This window comes from Hetaerina americana, unplaced genomic scaffold (genome assembly GCF_022747635.1).
Source record: "Hetaerina americana unplaced genomic scaffold, ioHetAmer1.1.p SCAF_16, whole genome shotgun sequence".
Taxonomy (NCBI): domain Eukaryota; kingdom Metazoa; phylum Arthropoda; class Insecta; order Odonata; family Calopterygidae; genus Hetaerina; species Hetaerina americana.
In genome coordinates this window covers 1,576,180-1,597,961 of record NW_027286719.1, presented here as the reverse complement: position 1 = coordinate 1,597,961, position 21,782 = coordinate 1,576,180, and the positions used below count along the sequence as shown (strand labels likewise).

Genomic DNA, 21,782 nt, shown 5'->3' with positions numbered 1-21,782 from the left:
ATAAATTTCTTTCTAATTTTTGCCCCGGCAAAAGATTGAACATTTTAAAACTAAGATAAACTAAAAGAAACTTATTCTAGGAAAGCACAAATGAGTTGGAAGTACATTTTTCTCAAAATATTTTGAGAACTTACAACCCAAAATAAATGCTGAGCAATGTAGCAAAAATGGAACATATAAGAGCATTATCAATTTTTGATCATGAATATTTAAACTGGGTGGAATTTGTATCACTCACGCATGTACACGCATTATGAATTATAGAGGTATAACATGTTAAGCATAAAAATTTGATCATCCTAAATGAAACCTTAAGGCAAAATTTCACACCTCAAGAAATGTACTCAATAATTTATCTATTATTATTCATCTTGGTGGTTTGCCATTAAAGACAGGTTTTTGATGGACACAAACGTAACACCCCCTTAATTTCTTAGCCTTGATCAAAAGACAACCTGATCCCGCACTACAATAAACTCTTCTTCAATTCTGTACATGAGCCACCCTTCACTCTGTCCAACATGCGTAACTTTTTCCTCCCCATTCCTTGCTCGCTTAGCCTTCTCCCCTGCATTACAGTTTAATCCCATTGCCATTTAAAATGCTCTGCATTCACCTCTCCTTCCTCCTTTGGACTTTCACTAACAATCCCCTCTCTCCTCCCACCATGCCTGGTACATCTTTGTTTGGTTTCCTCTCCATTCATTTTACCTTATTCATCCTTCTCAAACAAATTTCTAATGCCTTCAATCTACATATCTTGAATTATCACATTTCCTCGCCCAACAAAACCCTGTTTAACATCAAAGTGTTTATGAATCTTTTCTTAACATTCTTATTCAATATTTCTTTGCCTAAAACAATTATTCTGACATCCTTATTGCTTTGACCATCTGGCCCAAAACACTTTGTAGATAGGCGAACTCTTCTACTGGTATCAGTTTCTCACCACCAATTAAACATTGCCTATCTTTTGTCTACACATCTTCATTCCGTACCTTACACATTGATTTCCCAATGCACTCATCAATAATCGTGAACCTCGGCTGACTGGCTAAAAAAAGGTTCAACATGCGCAAATTTAACTGATTTTATGGATTCCCAACCTACTTTCTCTCCCACTTCCATCCCTTCCCACGCCTCCCTTACCTCTGGATATATCCTAGTGGGCATCTCTGCCTCAATCCCCAACCTAGCACTGCCAATCCCAACACTCCATCCTCCACTCTTGCCCAAGAAGTCTGAGCCATGCACAGGTTCCGGTTAAATCTCCTACCACTCAAATCTACTCGTATACTATTCTGTAATACATTAATAATTTTACCCTATACCCTTCATCAAATGCCTTATCAAAATCTATGATATAAACAAATACATCCTGATTGTTCCCACTCTATTTATCCTATTAGTGACCTCATTACTGCTTTGGCATTACATGGGCCTCTCCACTTCCTAAACCTGAACTGATCTTCCCTTATCTCATCATTTGCTCTCCTCTCCATCCTCCGATCGACAATCGTACATACTATCACAGCTGCGAAAGTCAAACTTATATATTGAAATGTAATGAAATAATTGACTTTGTAATTACAAAGTCAATTATTTCATTACATTTCAATATGTTATGCAAATTCCACAAAGTTACGCCTGAGACAACAAATTTTATCAAACTTATATTTCAACAATCCTCGCATATGGCTACCTTTCCCTTTTGTGTGATGAGAACTAACACTAATCAGACAATATCTTCTGGCCAAATAGCTTCCTCATAAATGCTTATCATTTTTCTATTTACAATTACTACAGTTTTGATGTATTCCCATTTTTCTTCAATTATACCTACCTTCCTATCCATGATTTTATCAACAGTATGCTGGTACTCTTTCCTTTCCGTCCCAGATAATGCTTCTACACTCCATTTCCTCACCTGGCTTCCATCTTCTATCCCCTTATCTGAAGTTACACTTGATTAGCACTAAATTATGATCTGAATCTGCATCAACTCCTGAGAAGCTGTGAAAATTAATTATACCATCCCTAAATGCACGCCCAACCATATTATAGTGTAACTGATATCAGAGCTCTTGGGCATCTTCCACACTTAACCAAGTCTGCTGTGGTGTTAGATCAAGTGATCATTATGATTTAATCATTTCTAGAATAAACTCTATTGCTATCTGCCTATTGCTGATTGCGATCTCCCAGCAGTCAATTCTTCATCCTAAACTTTAGTCCTCTACCTCACTCAAATCTATGCCTTTGCCCTGCACCCCACTCCAATCCCACACAACTATAAATGTGTCCTCCAAGATAGAACCTCCATTATTTCCTCAAATTGATTGTAAACACTACTTCTTCCTCCTTATGGCTATCAGGATCATTGGCTAACCCTTAACTTTTGCAAATAACATTCCATCACTCCTGCTCTATGCCTACATACTATGCTTCTTCCTGCCTCTTGGTTTAATACCATTGCCATCCCTCGCTGGCTCCCTTCCATTCCATTGTAGATTACTCCATAATTAAGTCTCTAATAATGCCCACTGTCTTTCCATCTCGCATAGCAAAGCCCTACCATAGTGTCTCTCTCAGTCTCTCGTTTTCTATTTTTTAATTTCCCTGTCCGTAACATGGACCTAATATTCAAAGTCAACATTCTCACTGTTTCTTCACTGCTGTTGCTATCAATTTTGCTTTGAATGGATTTCAGGAGATGACAACTATGGAGGCTTTGCCTCTCCCACTGCTGAGCAAGAGACATGGCTTAGCGAGCCATGTCTCATGGTTGCCAGGACTCATTTCTATACATGTGTTCATAATTGTTTTGCAAGATAAACAATTGAGAAGGTTTCCCATTGCCTTCCTCAAAATTTTTCCTGTGACGCAATCACTCAAAAGGCACCCCCCATGGGTCAGATGCCTTTGTAAGCCGCTTCACTGAGGAACAGACATTGAGCAAATAATTTTTTGTCTGGCCCCTACCGTTTGACTTATCTGGCACACATAACGCTACCAGGCGAAATTATCTTTGCTCCCACCAGTGCTAAGTGCCATCAGCATGCACAAGCCCTTCCATCAGGCCAAAGCTGAAATCCATGGGGAGGGCATTTATATATAAATAATAATAAAAGAAAAAAAATATTTCCTATGTATTCCTAAAAGAAAGATTAAACAATATAAGAAATGCATGGTCTAAAGGACAAGTAATACTTACAGAAATGACACGAACCCCACTATATTCCATAGGCGGCACAAGAATATATCGCTGTCATTGTTCAGAGAAATGTTTAATAATTGTGAGATACAACACATGAGTGGCATTCCCCTTCAGCATTTCAGAGTCAATCACAAATCAATACACTACCGAGGATTGCAAGACTAACCTAGAAACTAACAATTATAAGCAACAGTTAAAACATTGTAAGTGCCGCTGTAGTTGTATGAAAGCACTTAAAAGCAAATTAGTGGGACACAACAGTGGATGACTCATTGCCGCACTTAATTTCTGCAATACTCAGTTGTTCACATTGGTCCCATAGGCAAAATGAATTTTTTGAAATTTTTCTATGCATCCAACAGGCATCTCCAAATAGTAAAATGAAACATCTGTTGTTCATGTAAAAAAAAGTGAGAGGAGGAGTACAAATGAATTTATACCACCAAAGCAGCTTCCCTGCCGCTACTTCTTCAGGTGTTTTTTGAGAAAATGTGAACATTACAATTGTTTTTCATTCAGTGAAACAGAATAGAAGCGTACCTCAGTGTTCACTTCTTTCTTAAAGCAGCTGCTATGACATCCGTGAGTCAGTGACTACATACCACTTTCTCATGTCTGTAATATACCCGTCTGGGCTGTTGATCGATTCACATATTATACATATTTAAGTCTTGTGCAATACACTGGTTAAGTTACTTTCATACACTTGCCCTTAATTTGCCATTCATAAGGGTTTACTGAGTAATAATTAAGTCATAGACGTCAACTCACATTGTTTAAAACACACTCCAGTCTTGTATCTGGCTCACCAGCTCTCCACACTCTTAAATAATCCCCACTTGTGGCTAACAGGTCAGGAAATACACCTTTCTGTAGCGAGAGAATTTTACTGGTTTTAGCACAAACAGATGCTCTTCCAACAACATAATTAATGCTGACTACACTATACCACTCACACTGTCTGGAATCCACATTATTTTAGTAGTTGGATAAGGATGATCAAAAGTGCTTTTGGCACTGAACTCTGATGTATCTTCATCGAGGGAAACAATTTGTACTTTATTGTTGTACTCTTCTACAAAACTTCCAAGGGCAAGCCTAAAATATTAAATGCATACATTAGTGATACAAATATTACTTCATAGAAAACTTATATAGAATATACTTCACTCTCTCAAAAGTAAATTTGAATTCACCCTTCTTATCCATATTTATACTGAGAAAAGTATCTTTCAGAAATATTTACTGGTAGAAAACTGTAGTAAGATTTCATCCTTTTACATTAAATAATTTCTTCCCTAGGGCAAAAATTAGAGAGCATTAATTGAACAGAGATTATTTAACATCCAAAAAGCCATTAATAACACCATTACCCATAATTGTATACAAAGTTATACAATCAAATCAAGAAATAACAAGTTATTCTCTCAGCTGAGTGAACCTCATGCTTGGGGGATGGAACATGGGGATTCAGAGAATTGTGGAAATATTCAGTGTACCACTAATACATATTAATATGGAAATTATACCCAATTTAATAATAAAGAAAATACTAATAAATATTTTAGAGCTGAACAAGGCATGGGTTCAAAATCTAGTTTTGACAGAGCAGACTTCTGAGAAGAACTAATGGCAGTGTGTTCAAATGCAGACGGAGAAGATAGGCCATGGCTAATTGGTAGGACAGACAGTAGGACTGTGAGCAGAGGAAATATTGAGGGATAAAAGAATAACAATGTAGGTCATTTAAGGAAAAAGTCATTTAAATGGGAAAGAGAATTGGCTTTTTAAGCAGTAGACAACCAAAGGAAAATACAGAGAACATAAGAGGAAAAAATGTAAGGAAAAATAATAGGAATTACATGCCATGCGTAAAACATATTTCATTTAGACCACCCAAAACCTGCCTTGGAATTAGATTATCTCGGAATGAATCTGCTCAAATAATCTACCAAAATATTTTAAGACTTACAGAATATAAGTAATTTCAATCATAATATGAGTTGAGCCCCTCAACCTCAAGCCACTGATAGAATATCTAATTATCTTAGTTTTACACTTCCTTTTTCGATAAACTCAATTCAAATGGTCTTTCAACATGGCATCAATAGTACAACAATTGTTTTTCTCATAGGTTAGCTTAAGCTGAGCAGCCATCAAAATTCACCCTTGATCATTTACCTTTCCATTTGAAGGGTTTATACATGGATATCCTAAGATATATACCGACATTTTATTTACTAAGGGAACACAGCGGTTAGACTAATTTGCTTTAGGCTTGGGAGCTATTGGCAAACTGAACTCCATTAAAGCTTTCTTTACAAAACATTAAACACTAAACAACAGGATACAATATTGCATAGCGATTGTTGTCTTCTTTACTTAAAGCATTCTGATGCTGCATCTTTCAGTATTCTAGTTAATTCACCATTTAATAACCACAGTGTTTCCAAGACCCTTGCATTATTCAAAACTGACTGCATTCCTTCTTAACTCATTGGTCATAAATAATCAATGAGAGTAACACACTGTTTTCTTCATGGATCTACATTCATGCTGCACCTGTATTTATTTTAATGTCAGCAACTATGAAATAACTGACTAGGCACTTCACCAGGAGCAACGTAAAGCCAGCATTGAAAATGCCTGTCATTAAAATCTTAAAAATCAAACAATTTCATAAAGCATGGGTAGAGTATACATTTTCCGTGCAATAATTTTGTTGGCTCAGGTTTATAATAGAACTGCTAGCTTTCATTTTTAAAGAGGGAGCCCAAACCCTAGGGCCGAGAAATTGGAGAGAGAAATATTTATCCTCAACCAACTTCTCAATTTACTCCACTCCACCCATCCTTTCTTTGCCATGTAACTCCTTGTAAGACCTTGAGTGAATGCAACACAAATAATATCGTGTCAAAGCGGTGAAGTTGAAACCTTGGTTCATAACCATTGCTGATGTTGTCTATAATGAAATGAGTAAGAAAACTCTGATGCACCTGGATCTTGCATAATATCCATTAGCATTGAGCCATTAACCATTTAATAATTAATTTGCTTCAGCATTAAAACTTACAAGTAGGTTTTGCAAGTTCATGTTTCAGGGTCTCTTCTACCTCATTATCTTGCACATACAGAGTATAAGATACAATGATCATCTTCGAGGTTATCAACAGATCATCCCATTCATCTGCTTCATAAACAGGGGCGTGACATTAGGAAAATATCAGTAAAGACAGCGAATGGACAATTCTTCCAATAGGTACAATGATGTGTGCCTTCACATTGAGCTCTCATCCAAAGCAGTGCAATGTCAACACATATTTAAGGATACCATTATCACTTTAGATACTGCTATACCCTTTCATAAAACTGCTCAAAGTATTCAATGTTGAATACAGAGATATTTTGGAGAGCCATCCAGTGAAAGTGATGCTAAAGACACTAGCAAACAGCTAATGCAACAATTTAAATAAAATCAGCATAACTAAATGCTAATTAACAACATTCTTATCCACACAACATTGGCGGCGGTAATATTTAAACAATTAAAGATCAATATAATGTGTCCGACCAAATTATTCAATCCACACCTTCCTGTAGCTAACTTGCACAACCTTTTCTTAATAACAAAAAACACCAAATAATTTATAATTATACATCACAAACATGCTCGGCAAATATCTCCTCCATAGAAACTCGAGTGAGGTAACATTTATTTTTTATTGGTCATAACGTGATGTTTGTACAGTTTTGTGCCTCAGAAATAGCATGGTAAACAAAATATATTTTATGACCAAAGAGGGAATAACTTTTGGTTTGGTTATTCATAAGGTGGGTCACTCGGTGATGCAAAAAGTGAATAATCCTGCAGGAAGGAAGCCTGGCCAATATCTTCAACAATCTCTCTTCCATTCCACCTGCCCTGTTCACTCCGTTGACCCAGCAAAGGGTTTCGACAAATAAAATCATCCAAGTCTTATTAAAGGATCCAATGGAGCACGAGGAGTCAGTCATGAATTAAGCCGGACTTTGCACATCCAGTGACCTTTGTTTGTTGCTCTCGGTTGGGTGTTGCAACATATTTTGTGTGGGCTGCCTTAACTGTGCCATGACGAGTGGGTTTAGTCAGTCAATAACCACATGTTATGGATGCCCATTTCATGTTCTTGTTTATTCATGGAAAGTATTATGCACTCAAGTAAATGTTACTCGCAAATCATTGAGCTTATTTTACTTACACCCGATAATTGTGAACCCAGACACACCCAGCTGTAAATACATTTACTTTCATAATGCAGTTCTGTGAGTTACAGGTGACCCACAACACCAAGGGCAAGAACCCACATAATCCCATTGATGGAGAGAGGCTCACCACACTGCGCTCATGCAAGTAGTATCTCTCATGGCTCTCCACATCGCTTCAACATTTCCTTGGACTTGGTAATGCTGCACTTATTCACACAGAGCCATCCATTCTTCTGTGGCTTTTCTTCATATGTTCCACATTAGCAACACTACTCAGTAGAGACAATATTTATTGTTAATGTGTTGCTACACTTCATTATTCATTGTTTTCTGCCTTTTTATAAGCATTTTGGAACTGAGCAAAACATTACATCCATTTTTAGCTGAATTAGGTAAATTCAGCCATGAAAGACTCACTCATTGTTAAAGGTTGAGAAATGACTGAGATGTGTTCACACAATCTACGTACATTGGTCAGTGCGGATTGCATGAACTCTTAAATGTTGTTATTTGCACTCAATGATCTACAGATCGTCCTATAATATTCGCCATCTAGATCCACAAGCAAGTATCGAGTAAGCTAGACCTATAGCACTTATCGAAAGAAGCTACACATAATCAGTTTTGGGACACTCAAAGAATCATTAGCAAGAAATTTCTTGAATGATTCCATTCTGCCACAAATGTTCCCACCACAGGCTGAACGGAGGGAGCTCACCTCCCAGATACCTCTAGCCCTCCTCAAGGAGATGTGACAAACAGTGAGTCATCCCTCCTAGCCTCTTGGTCACCCAATCAAGGCCAGAACAGTGTGCTGCTTCCCAAGTTGAAACAGAGCAATAAAATTAGAATACCAGACTCCACAAGAATTACTTGGAGGGCCGTCGATTTTAAAAGCTATTTTTGGGTAAATATGGGCATTGCAACACATTTTTCTGAGAAGCATGAACCACCTGAGAAATTAGGTGGGTTGAAAATTTAATGCTAGATCATAGAGTCAAGAATTTATGGTAAGTTAGTTATTAGTTAAGTATGCACATTAAATTTTTGAGAGAGAGGAAGGCTGAGATAAACTATGAAGTGGGAGAACAAAAACTGGAACAAGTGGAGCAGTTTTCCTAACGTGGCATTGTTTTGGACCAAGACGGTAGTTGGGACATGAGAAGAATTGTGTCTGGCAAAGAAGCTTCCTCTAGGAGGAGGGAGATGATGACAGGGAGGTTGATAACAGATTTTTAGAAAAGATCAGTGAAAAATTGGACATGGAACATCATATTGTGAGGCATGGAAAATTGGTCATTGAAGCAACAGGATGGATATAGATTGGAGGCTTTTGAGATATGAGTTCAAAGAATGATTGCAAAATAGAATGGATGGAAAGGAAAACTTAAAGTAGGAGTTATGGTGGGGGAGAAGAGCGGATCATTAAGAGAAATCCAAAGGGGGCAGGAAAGATGGATGCAGAGCATTTTGTAGGTGATGGAATGCTGAAGAATGATTGAGGGGAGAGATGGAAGGAAGAGGATGGTGGGAAAGGATAGGCATTTTGGACTAAATGAAGGAGAGAAGGAAGTATGCAAAATTGAAGAGGGGTTTATTGTAGTGTGGGATCCATTTGTCTTTTGGATGGGGCTAAAGGATGTGCGTGTAGAGTACATCTCCATCAAAATTCAAAATTAAGCAGAAGATAACCAAATAATGTTACTTTAGGGCCGAAAATGTAGAATCTCATAGCCCGTGGATAAGAGTGAAGTCAAATGCACACGTGGCATGGAACTTCAGTTATAAGTAAATGGTAAATCATGGAGAAAAATTGCAGGCTAATAATGAGGGTCGTTATTGCGTGCCACTGTTACAGTAATGCCAAACATGCAACTTCATTGCCAACCTGCAATGCCACCTTTGACCTGCAACTGCCTGGCACAACAGGTTGACTAACTGAGGCACTCACTATTCTCGTCACCCTCTCTGCCCTCTTCCCCTTCGTCCCTTCCTACCCCTCCCAAGCAGCTCACTCCTTCCATGACACATGCTCTGAACACTCAATGGACATAAGCCTCTGTGACTACTGCACACTATTATTAGTCAAGCTACTTTTACCACCAATTAAACCATCATTTTTAATACATAATGCAGTTTAAACCATAAATGGAATAACTATGACAGATACTTTAAGATATCATTACTAAATTGGAAATATTTATTAACCTTACCAGGCAAGCTTGTTTTAATTTCAAGCAATATTATTTGGAATAATATTTTAGTATGCATGTTCAGAAAACTGCACTCGGTGAAAACATAATGGTTTACAAATCACTAATCATTGTAATAAGCAGTGACATATAACAATGATAAGTTCCAATGACCCTGATCACTCAAATGTTGCAATTTACGTGCGTACATAGTAGAAGACTGTTAAGAACATTCTAAAATACAAACTTTTTTATTTGAAAAACACCACACTATTTCAAGCCCCAGTAATTTTTATTTATTGGAAACTATGATCACAGGGAGCCCTTTAGATAAGCACAGAAAGAGGAAGGGAAATGGAGGTGATTTGATTAGAGTGAAGGTATGTAGAGTGGAAGAAGTAAATAAAATGTGGCAAAAAAAAGTATAAGTCGGTTGAAAGGACAGTGAAATTTCATACAGAAGAGAACTAACTTCCATGGACATGCCAAGCCCCACTCAACAGCAAATTACGTTCCTAACATAAAAAAATAAAAACTACAATTCAATCAACTGCTTTGCAAAAGTGTAGTGAGACTGAGGCTTTGATGTGTTAAGAATTAATATTTCAAATTTAGTAATGTGTTGCATCAACAATTTTCCCCTTATGTAATAACTTGGTAAAATAACAAAAACAAAATCTAATTTGAATTGTAAATCAAGGAATGCAAATTAATGCAATTAAATTTTATAATAGCATACGTGTATTCTTTGAAGAAAAATTGGTGATCCATTTTTCAAGCTTAACCCAGGGACCTAAGAGGGATACATCAAAATTAATTTTAAAGTATCTCCATCCCATCTGATAATTATATACAAATTTTAATCTCTCCATCCCTCTTCATTTGGAGGACGTGAGTTTTCATACCTTTTGAGAATCTAAGGCAAAGAGAAATAGCCATGATATTTTGAAGCTGAACAAATGCACCTTCTTGTAAAGAGAAATATATATTTCTGGACGACATAAATGGAATTCCAAAATATGAAAAACCAAACTTAAATAATGTTTGCTACAAATATTGCATTGGCATTGCAGCCTTGCGATTTTTTAACTTAATATCAAGAAATAAGAATGATTAATATTGGCATTCTCCTGGCCAAGGTAGGCTTCGGATGGACAGCCTATTCAATATAATATATATAATTCCGAATCATTCCTGCCTCTTTATGAGTTCTCCCAACAATCCCCTCACCTCCCCCATCACACCCAGCACTACCTTTTTTGTTTTCCTATCTTTGTCTATTTGTGAACTTCTATTTTAATATTTAACTTATTCACCACATCACATAACCTTTGTTTTGCTGATTTAATTTCACTCACTGTTCAATTCCCTCAATGCCCTTTCTATATTGCCATCAAGTAAGCCTGGACCTAAGCTATCCTTATCTAAGTCATATTCTCTTTCTTAGTCTAACCTATCTGGTCTACTGTCTTTACAATTTAATTCTATACATTCCTTCCCTCTCTCTTGAATCTTCCTTTTCCAATTAATATTTTCCTGCCTTATCTTTGATTGCTTGCACCACTTTCCCTTCTTACTTCCCGAGTGTCCTCGCCTTCGAGTATAAATGCACCAATTTCACCCTTTCTCAGCAAACTTTCCATACCCTTGCAATGTGTATTCCACCATGCTTCTTTCATCCTATTTGTTTTGCTCCTCAATTTACTATTGAACCCATTATACTTTATTTTCCTCAACTCTGTGGTTACACTCTTCCATTTCTTTCTCTCGTCCATCCTTCCAATAATCTCTCCATACGCCATGGCTTCCTTGTTCTTTTCCTAATCACAGTTTCAATTGTTTCTTTTATGGTTTTCGATGTCCCTCTTTTGATATGTTTCCAATGTTCCTCAAAAGTACCCAGCTCCCTTCCTTTACTCAGGATTTTCTCCACAACCTGTTGATACTTTTACTTTGTCGTTCTGGTTAATGCTTCTCCATTCAATTTTCTCAACCATCTTCCCTGTTTTTTTTCTTTTTAAGTTGGACGCCACACTTAATCACTACTAAATTGTGATTTGAGTCCACATCCAAAACTGGTGAACTGCGACTCGAGCACACTGGACCTAAATCTGAGCCTAACCATGGTCAAGTCTAACTGAAATGTTCCTGAATCCTCTAGCATTTTCTATGCTATGCCTTTTGTGATGTCTAACTCAAGTGTTTTTTATTATTAATCCCTCTCCTGCAGAATTCTATTTCCCTCTCCCCCAGTGATAATTTCTAATTATTAAACCATAGTCCCCTACCTCATCACCATCTCTTCCTTCGCCTACCCTCGCATTCCAATCCCTCAACACTGTCAGATATTTCCCCCCAGGAACACTCATAGTGATGTCCTCTCACTGACTGTATATTCTGGCAACTTCTTTCTCCCTGCAATTGCTTGGTGTCGTGTATACCTGAACGATGACCAAGCTCGCTCATTCAGCTTTTGCTTTTACTAATAATATTCAATTGGTCATTTGCACTATGCTGTTTTTACCTTTTTGTTCAGTACCATTGCCACTCCTCGCAGGCTCCTTTCCCCTCCGCTGTATATTACTCTGTAACTATCACTCCCGTAATTCCCAGTATCCTTCCATCTAACCTTGCACAGCCCTAAAACATCTGCATTTCCCCTCTCACTCAATACTTATTTTCTTGATTTCCTGCCTTCAACATCATCCTAACATTCCAAGTCCCTATTCTAACTACTTTAGTCCTCATCATCATCACTTTATCTTTGGCTTTCCAAGGATTTTATGAGATGACTACTATGGAAGCCTTCCCTCTTCCGCTGCCGGGCACGACACATGGCCGATTGAGCCAAGCCCCATAGCTGCTAGGACTCATTTTCATTATAATAGCCATCCTGTAAGTCTCGGGAGAAATAATTGAGGTGGTTTCCCATTGCCTTCCTCAGGAGTGTTTTTCACATGACACCATCACATAATGGTCGACCCACTGGGGTCAGATGCCTTTGCAGCCACCTCACCGAGGATTAGACGCTGCACAGACTATCTTTCATCTGGCTCCTACCCTCCCACCTATCTGGCATAGGTGACCCTATCAGAAGCAAGCTCTACAGGTCATCAGAATGCACGAGCCCTTCCACCATATCAAGGTTGTATTTCATGTGGAGGGACATATGCAGATGTAGATGCATAAATAAGAAATAGAAAATAAAATAACTTTGCATAACATATTCATTAAAACTACACACCTTCTACCAATCAAGAAGATGAGTCATATACTGACTGTTGCAACTTATGAGTTATATTTTGCAATAATCTCATCATCCCACCCAATGCATATGACATTCCAGGACATCATCTGCTCCTCAACACCTGTGCAGAAGCCATTCCTGAATGTCATTGCCTTGAGTCCACTCTTTTGGATTGTAACTGGGCTATTGCACTGGGCTAACCTATTGTTTCTCATTGGTTCTATTGCAACCTGCCACAGTTATGTTTTCACTTCCATTCAATGCACTTAGTTGAATTCTGCATAATACTTAGAATGTATTTCCATCCCTTATTGCCTCTCATGGACAATTTCAGCAAGTGGTACCGGTGCAATTATCGGCATACTTGTGCATTTGTGGAAACCATTTCAATTTTATTTCATCAATATCATGACTGGTTTTTTATCGTAAGATAGGCAAGGGAAAACATTTCTTTTAAGTTTTATGTTATATATTATCACAGTATTGTATATTAGTGTACATATATAATATAGTCCGCATATGAACCATAGGTTATCGAGACCATGGAATCAGGAAGTTGTGGGCATGGAGATAAAGTGGTTTAGTAACTACAAAATGATGTGAATTATACTGATCACTGTATTTTTCTAAATAGTACTACAAAACTGAGTCACTGCCTCAAGGTTACCCTAAACATTAATCTTTTTTTAACAGGGACTCCATGAGGCAACGAGAAGGAGAGTCATAAAGTGGTTGTTAGCGAAAAACTGAAGACAAAAGAAGTTTTTGACTGTTTTTATGAAGAAGGAATTTGTGTTTTTCAGTGTGAAAGCAAAAAAAGGGATGCCACAATGATCTCCTCTGAGCTTGGCAGCGACCATGGATCCCGGAATGGGAAAACCAGAGGCAGCAGAGGAGTATATTAAGTTCATTGAAAAGTGAACACCATTGTGACCAACTGTTGTCATATTACACTTGAGGGCACTAATTGCTCAAATTGCACCAGAAGCAGTCGATCCACATGTTTCAAGTGATGCTAATAAACAGTAATATACTTTGCTACATATAGAGTGGGATAAAGAAAGTGATTTTAGACTGGAGCTTGTTGAATCTTTGCTAGGAAGTAGCTTAAATATCACATTTTCAGCCCTGCTGTCAAAGAAACCTCTCTCTCACTTTCTTTTGCATGAACTGTATGTAGATGGGGAGATGGGAAAGAAACAACAACGAAGATGTCAAGTGTGCTATGCAAGAGATGCACCAAAAGCAGGGGAGCACTGTAAGCATTACCACTGGTGCACCTGTATCTAAACCCCCACTGAATGGTTTAAGTTATAAATACTGGGAGAGTGTTGAAACTATTAAAGCTGTTATTTTTATAAAGAATTTCCTAATAACATTGATACTATAATAGATTCGTTTGAATTAAAATGAGTCATAAAATATTGCAATTTCTTTTGTTGGCTAACCAAAATCCAGAAATTATTTCATGCTTTGCTTTCTGAATATGAGATCCTGAACTGCTTATTCCAAAAACTGTCCTAAGAATTTTGAACACCAAAAATTTTCCTTTAACGAGGCATCAATGAAGTTCTACACAAATACTCGAGTGAAATTAGCGGTTTTCTTTTCGGAAGTGACATCTGTAAAAACCACCAAAATCCCATTATCGCATGCTTCTAGATGAACCAAAAATTTAATTATTAAATACCTATTTATTTTAGTGGGAAGTCCACCATAATAAAGTGGATTTCTTCACACACTGCCCTCAACAAGCCTTACTCTTTCAAGCCATCACTCAATATCAACTCCTATTCACAATTCAATTCAATATTCATTCCTATTTACGGCAGGTATCACAGAATTCAGTAATATTAAACTGGTTTCATGATTACACTCACTTAAAGTTTACTCTATGACACCAGCTTTCACTTATTCTTAAACAAAGCAATAAAATATATAGGAATATAAGATTATTGAGTCTACCACTAGAAATATTATGCATGTAACTAGAACAAGTCTTATACTCACCGAAACCTTTTGTCTGGCCTGACAGACCAGTTCATACTGTACAATGGCCATGGTGCTTCATACTTGTATATTTCTTTGCGCTTGGGAGGAGCACCATGAACAGCCATTTCTATTTATTTATACAACGCACTGGAAATAAAATAAACAGAAATATTAGTTTTTGAGGTTGTAGGGATTCAGAATTAGATTTATACTTACAATGGAGCATTATTACAACATATTAAGTATAGGTATAGTTAACTATTGGCTGTAAAAGGGCAACTTCATTCCATACTTCCAAAACTGCACACAGGCAATATTGCAGGAAATATTTCGAGAATATGAACTATAATGTTAACTACTAAAACTATCAATTTGAATTACATTAATGAATTACTATACACCACTTATCATAAAAACCATAAGGTAAAACACATAACTCATTGCTTCCACTCCTTTGGGTGTGTTTAGTAGCACGCTTGAATAGCACTAGTGACATCTTCAGATGTCACACACTCTTAGAGTGACACAATTGACACATGATACGTTTTACCCCTAACTTTTATCCAGAAAATAATCACAACATTATTTTCCCAAATATTCCCCAGACTAAAATTTCCAAATATTTTTTTGCCAAATGTTTTCCTGGATAATTTACTCCTGAATAAATATTTGTAAGTTAAATTCGAAAGAAAATATGGGGGAAGAAAGCTTGTGTTTAACACTAGTCTAGAAACTAAGAAATCATTTTCACTCCAACCTGATTTTTGTCCCCTACCTAATAATCTATTTTTTACAAAATCATTACAATATTTATGAATAGGACTTAAATTATACTGCTTTAAATGTTGGTTTTCACTTTGATAGAAATTACAGAATACAGCAAAGTAAACTTGATATATTATTACCACTAGCTGGCACATATAATAATTTTGGGAGAATATAATATATTTTTATGCGACCCAATCACATTTTTGCCTTATAATATAACTGGTACTGAAAAGACTAAGAAAGATAACTATTGACATTCTTAGAAGCTCAAATTAAAGAACATATCAAAACTGAATCTCTGCTTCTCATCAGGGTTTACACTACACTTTTGAAAAGGTTCACTACCCTTGAAACCTAACAGTTTGCCCCAAGTATTCAAGCCAATTTTCCTCTCCTCCCAACTGGCCTCACAGTGGCACTACCTCGACGTTCCTTTTCAATGCACTCAGCCATCAACTGAGTCAGGTGGTGGTCTCAGGGAACAAAGAAATAATGTGAGTGAAAGGACTGTCTAAGTCAAAGCCAAAGTCTAATTGGGCAGCCACACTAAGAAAGAGATGTCTCATGAGAAAAAAATCACAAGGACATTAGCATGACATTTGAACAAACATGAGAGAGAATGAAGAGGTGAATTCATAAAAAATCACGAGTATTTGCATGAACAAGCAGTAAACTAAGATAAAATATTTTGCACATGAAGTTAAACTCATGATTTTTTTCACCTCCTAGATCAAACAAACTTCTCCTTAATCAACCTGCCTCCTTGACTCAAATAAGAGATGGTTACGTACTTAGCTCAAAAACCTTCTCTTGAAAGCCAATATTTTTAATTGCCCCAGACTTTGAGCCCTAAACTGGAATGCTATTTGATGATGATGGTTTAAGGTTTGCCAAAGATTAAACATTTTTGTTCCAATTACAACTTTGCAGCTGTTGTAGTTCATTCTCTCTGGCAATCTGCCAAAAGAATTTGAGCAGAATACAGCTACAGTGTTTTTGCTCATTGTCTTAAAGGCCTGAAGATGTATTTACCACAACCTGGAGCTGCTAAGCCCAGCAACATAAACCTTATTTATGAAAGCAGTTGCTGACTTTTCTCTGATATTAAGATCAAATTTATGCAATTATAATTCCTAATCATCATGAAACACTCAAAATAAGCTAGAGTTGAATCTTGATGCCTAGAAAGAGCAAAAGGTGTGAGACTCCCATTTTTTGCAAGACCTTTGAAAGTGACTGAACATTGCCCAATGCATGAAGAGGGGTGGAGTTGGCAATTCAGCTGATATATGGCTGGAGGTGCAGGGGGGAAGAGTGAGATGGAAAAGAATGGTTAAATTTTGATGGGAGGGAAGGAGCGGTGGAGATTTGATTTTGGACTGACAGCAAAGTATCAGTGTGGTTAGCAGAGGACTTTGATATGGGTTTAGCAGATTTCAAGATGTCAGATAGTTTGGTGGGTCATTTAAAATTAATGCGGTGGCATTAGTATAAGATTAGCTGTTGTTTTGGGGTTGGTCAGAAAGGGGAAAAGGCTTTTGAGAATAAATTTTAAATGTAGTCGTTGCCTATGAAGTCCGCAGTAAAAATTGAGCATTTTTTAGTTGATAGGGTCCCTAGTAAACAGCGGTTAAGGGGAGAGTTGTGCAACTTGTAATTTAATAATTTGAATCATCCTTACCCAACACTGAATATATAATTTCACATTATCACCACAAAATCTTTAAAAGATATATGATCAACAGTTTAATTACATGGCTTTGAATATTGACATGAACTGGCAGTATTAATACTAATAAAACTTTGATAATATGTATGATTTCTATTGTTTTCAAAGACAGACAACCTTTCCATCATGGAGCTCCCTCAATTTTTGAATAATTCTCAAATGACAGCTGCAGTTATCCCACACTTCCCGAGGTTCAGGGTTCTAACAAGAAAAATATCCTAAGGACATATCAATGACCAGGACCTAACAAAGGAGAGAGTAAAGAGGAAATATATTTTAAAACATTCGTGAGTGTTGGAATTTAAGCACGTTAAATTAAAAATATTTTTTTGCATGACTTGAATAAGTGGACTCAAATTCTAGAAAAAATTCCAAGTTTGAATCATTCTCCGGAGTACAATTCACCACCATTGGACCAACCAGCCTTCTGGAGTCAAATCAAAGATACTCAGCTCATGAATATTCTGTTGAAAGCTAATAATATTGATTGCACCAGACTTCTGACCCCAAAAACCTGGACTTTATTTGATGGGGACAGTTAAATATTTGCTGTGAATCAACAAACTTTTTGTACAGACCACAACTTCACAGTGAACTCTCTCTGGCAAGCTGTTATAAGATTTGATCTGGACAGGGCTGCAGTGGTATGCATCATTCATTGGTATCAAAAAGTGAAAATTTACTTAATACAACACACACCTTCCAAACTCTGCATTTAAACATAATTTTAAAAGTGTTTGATGATAGTAAGCTGTCACGAAAATTAAATTCAATCATAATTCCAGGTTGTCATGAAAGACCTCAGCGAGAGTTGAATCGTGATGCCTAGAATTGGCATAAGTGGCAATCCTTCATTTTTGCAAGATGTTTGCAAGTGACAGTACATCATGCTGGACATAGAGATATCATAGTTTAAGAATATGGACATCACCCTGCTCTGGCGTGAGTACTTGATATTGGCAATGAAATAACAGAACTAAAGGGTGCAATCCTGAATCTTATAACACTAAAGATGTAATCATCATCATCAGTGGTTGTGCTGCAAATTTTTGCAGAGAGACTGGAAATCATTATGAAGTATCACTGATATTCACAAGGCTGTGATTATATTCAAATTGTGTGACTACAAGGCCACGAATATTTCTCTACCCATGTAAGCCATCTAGACACAGCCATCCATTTTGATTCATCACTGATATTATCAAAAGGGTAACAGCTTATCACAGACAATGATTGGAAACTCTACCAAAACAATAATGCTCCATATCATTTGTAGAAGTATTATTACCTCCTGAATTTTGAATTTTAAACTTAAATAGAACTTAAGATGCATCCTGAAATGGTATACAAAATAGTCTCCAATCAAATGGTACTGATAATTTTTTTTAATTCAAAATACCAAACACAAGAGATCACAGCTATTGGAAGATCTTGGATAAAAAAGCATCAAAGATGGGAATGCAAGACAATGGCATTTGGGTGAACACATTGAGATTTTGTGGGCATTGATGTCTTGTACTTCATTTTAGTATACTAATCTTTTTTGTGCCATTTTTATGGCTGTAATTGATAGTTTCAGGGATTTATAGACTTTTTTGTGGATTTAGGGTTGGTAACCAGGAATTGAACCCAGGCCCTCTGGTCAGCAGTCCAATGCTCACTGGAATACTACACCCACATGCAGTAATAACACAAGAAATTATTACTGTTTTACTGGTCAAAATTGTGATCAATGATAAATATCGCTCCATTACTCCACATCAACAAATACTTAAATAATTTTCCAAAGTTTCCTAAATCTTAAAACTTTTGGGTTAATTTATTCTTCAAAACACCCCTAAATTATAATTATGATGCTCGTATCATTAAATACTACCCCTCTTGTGAGCACCTCTGCAATAATGAAATATTTTTGTTTGCTTTCTTAACAATTTTCTACCCCTCTTGTTTATGGTCAAAAGTTCATTATTTCCAAATTTAGCAACTTGTTTTTCAACATTAATGTTGTAGAATGGCATTGTTTGTAAGAGAGAGCTTCATTACACGCAACAATGTTCATTACAGATGGGCTAATGACATTCTTCACTGAGTTACAGAATGGTGCTACAGGCATAGCAATTGAAAAGGCCAGAAGCCTTTTTGGCGCCATTATTATAAGAATTGGATCCCCCTCCCATTCTAGCCCACTGCTGAAGTCAAGTGGGCACAATACAAGGAGGGACTTGCCAGAATGAGCAGCCCGTGTGCCAACACGGAAGGAGCTCGCCATACTCAATGACTTGACTACACAAATACTAAATATAGTTTTATGCTCATTTTGATTTCTGGTGTCAAACATTACGCCTTGAACTTATCCAAATATCTGAATTACAATTACTGCACTGTGCTCAATCATGCACATTATGTAATATCTCCTTTAACCTCAATGCACAAGTCATTTTCAGAAATGACATCAGCACTGATAGAATAACTCCCTGTGATTTGATCCTCCAATGCATAAGAAACAAAAGACAAGATTTTGGCAACATGCATGTTAGAAATGAAACCAGTGATATATCTTCGTCTGCCAGTGACTTTTCATCAAACCCCTTAATATTGCTAAGGGTATTCAAGGATATTTCATATCTGTTTACTTTTGCAATGGCTGTCATGACATTTTTTCTTTTGAGCCAAGTATGGACACTCAACTGAATATTGTAAACCTTGGGCCTTTTACAAAAAAGATTAAATTGATGCCACTAAGAAGAAGTCTGAGGAAAACCTGTGAGGCCTGATTTCATAACACACTAAGCATGCAAAAATCAATTAGTAGTATATCTTCAACATGATATATTCAATTCATCCCTCTAAACAGCCATTTCTCCTGAAAAATAACACCTAGGTTTAGTATGTCCTATTTATAAAAATGGTGATAAATGTGATTACCATCAATTACAGACCTAATACCATTGAGTGAACTTTTCAAGACTGCAAATATGCTTACTGGTATGGCCTGTTTCTTCACACAATATATCTTATTAATATTGCATGCCTACTGAAATTGGATTTCATCATATGGCTTCAATGATCTGACTATAGTTACTTAAGTGGAAAAGAAAATGCGGGATAAATTCACACACCCTCCCTTGGAGGGCAGAGCATTCCCGCCGGCCTTGCTCTTATCCAACCACCCTCACTCTCTTCCTCCTCAGCATTACGCACCTCTTTGTTGCCAAACATTACACTCCGCCCTCAATTTATGGTATCTACAGTACTGAATTAGACTTTCGCATTTGTTATACATACCAGTTTGGTTGTTGTTTTGTTGTTAATTCATTTAGTGACGAAAAAACCTCGAATTATGCAAATATATATCTGCAAAAGGGAAAGAAACATACCAATAGGACTGTCACAATGCTGGTGTAGATGGTGGAAGGATTTATTTCCCAGTCGAGGAAACCTTTTTCTCCTGGGACACCTTATCCTTTCCCACTGGCCTTGTGTTCATCCTCTGTATGTTTTTCTCTGCATTTTCCCTCTCTCGAATATATTTTTGTCACTTTTTGGGTTTTTGTGTTTGAATGTGTGTCGGCGTTGAGGATTCACAGGGCCTTACTTGGTATGTTCTGCTCTTCCCCCTCCCCTTTCCCACATCCCCCCCCACACCCTCACCCCACTCCTTTACTCCGCTCCCACATCGACCAACTCCCCAAAAATGAAGACCCTCATTTGGAGCCTTAGACTTGCCTTCTATACCGGAGAATGCACAACTTTGCTCTCCTTCGGCATAAATAATACAACAAAATCTGCCTATGCTCACCCTCCCTAATCCTGTGCATTCTGCTTCCCAACTATCAATCACTGCTTCTCTGTTTGTCCATGAAACCCTCCCTGATTCCATCATCAAACTGAAAGTGAGGACCACATATATCAGCAGCCAACATATAACTAAGCTTTCCAATCCTACCAACCATTAGGGCTGAACTAAGTACTCTATGACCCTCTTTCCCACGCCGCACTCCTACCCTGCCCCCTCAAAGCCATTTCCTCCCTTCACCCTTCAGTTTTCTCCTGCCAGTGATAGAGCAGGGTTGCCACCGACACAGTACAACGTGTGAGTGTTCTTTCCTATGTGTAGTATGCATACAGCATCCTTGATTTTATACAGACAAATTTCAAGATATATATTTATGTATACACACATACACAAAGGAGACCTTTGTTCAATATATGTCTGTGTGTGTAAGTAAATACATGCACACTGAGGTTAAGTATGAACCTGAGGATGTCACAAATATGATGTAACCAGTGACACTGTGAGGAAGTTCAGTAAAGCACAAAATTTTCTCTTGTTCCTCAATGCATAATACATATTAACTTTGGAAATATGGTGTTAAAGCATTTTTGAGGTTT

At 37.1% G+C, this 21,782-nt stretch overlaps 1 protein-coding gene across 3 annotated transcripts in view; it reads right to left on the bottom strand.

The window, feature by feature from the left end:
• The window catches only part of wap (DDB1 and CUL4 associated factor wap), a 34,370-nt gene that overhangs the window by 8,123 nt on the left and 4,465 nt on the right, over nt 1–21,782 (bottom strand). For all 3 annotated transcript variants that reach the window (XM_071584122.1, XM_071584125.1, XM_071584123.1), the window contains exons 3-5: nt 14,912–15,040; nt 4,174–4,315; nt 3,989–4,087 (exon numbers count right to left, since the gene is read on the bottom strand). In XM_071584122.1, the coding sequence (XP_071440223.1) occupies nt 3,989–4,087; nt 4,174–4,315; nt 14,912–15,018 (348 nt within the window). In that variant the 5' untranslated portion in view covers nt 15,019–15,040. The remainder of the gene's footprint in view (nt 1–3,988; nt 4,088–4,173; nt 4,316–14,911; nt 15,041–21,782) is intronic.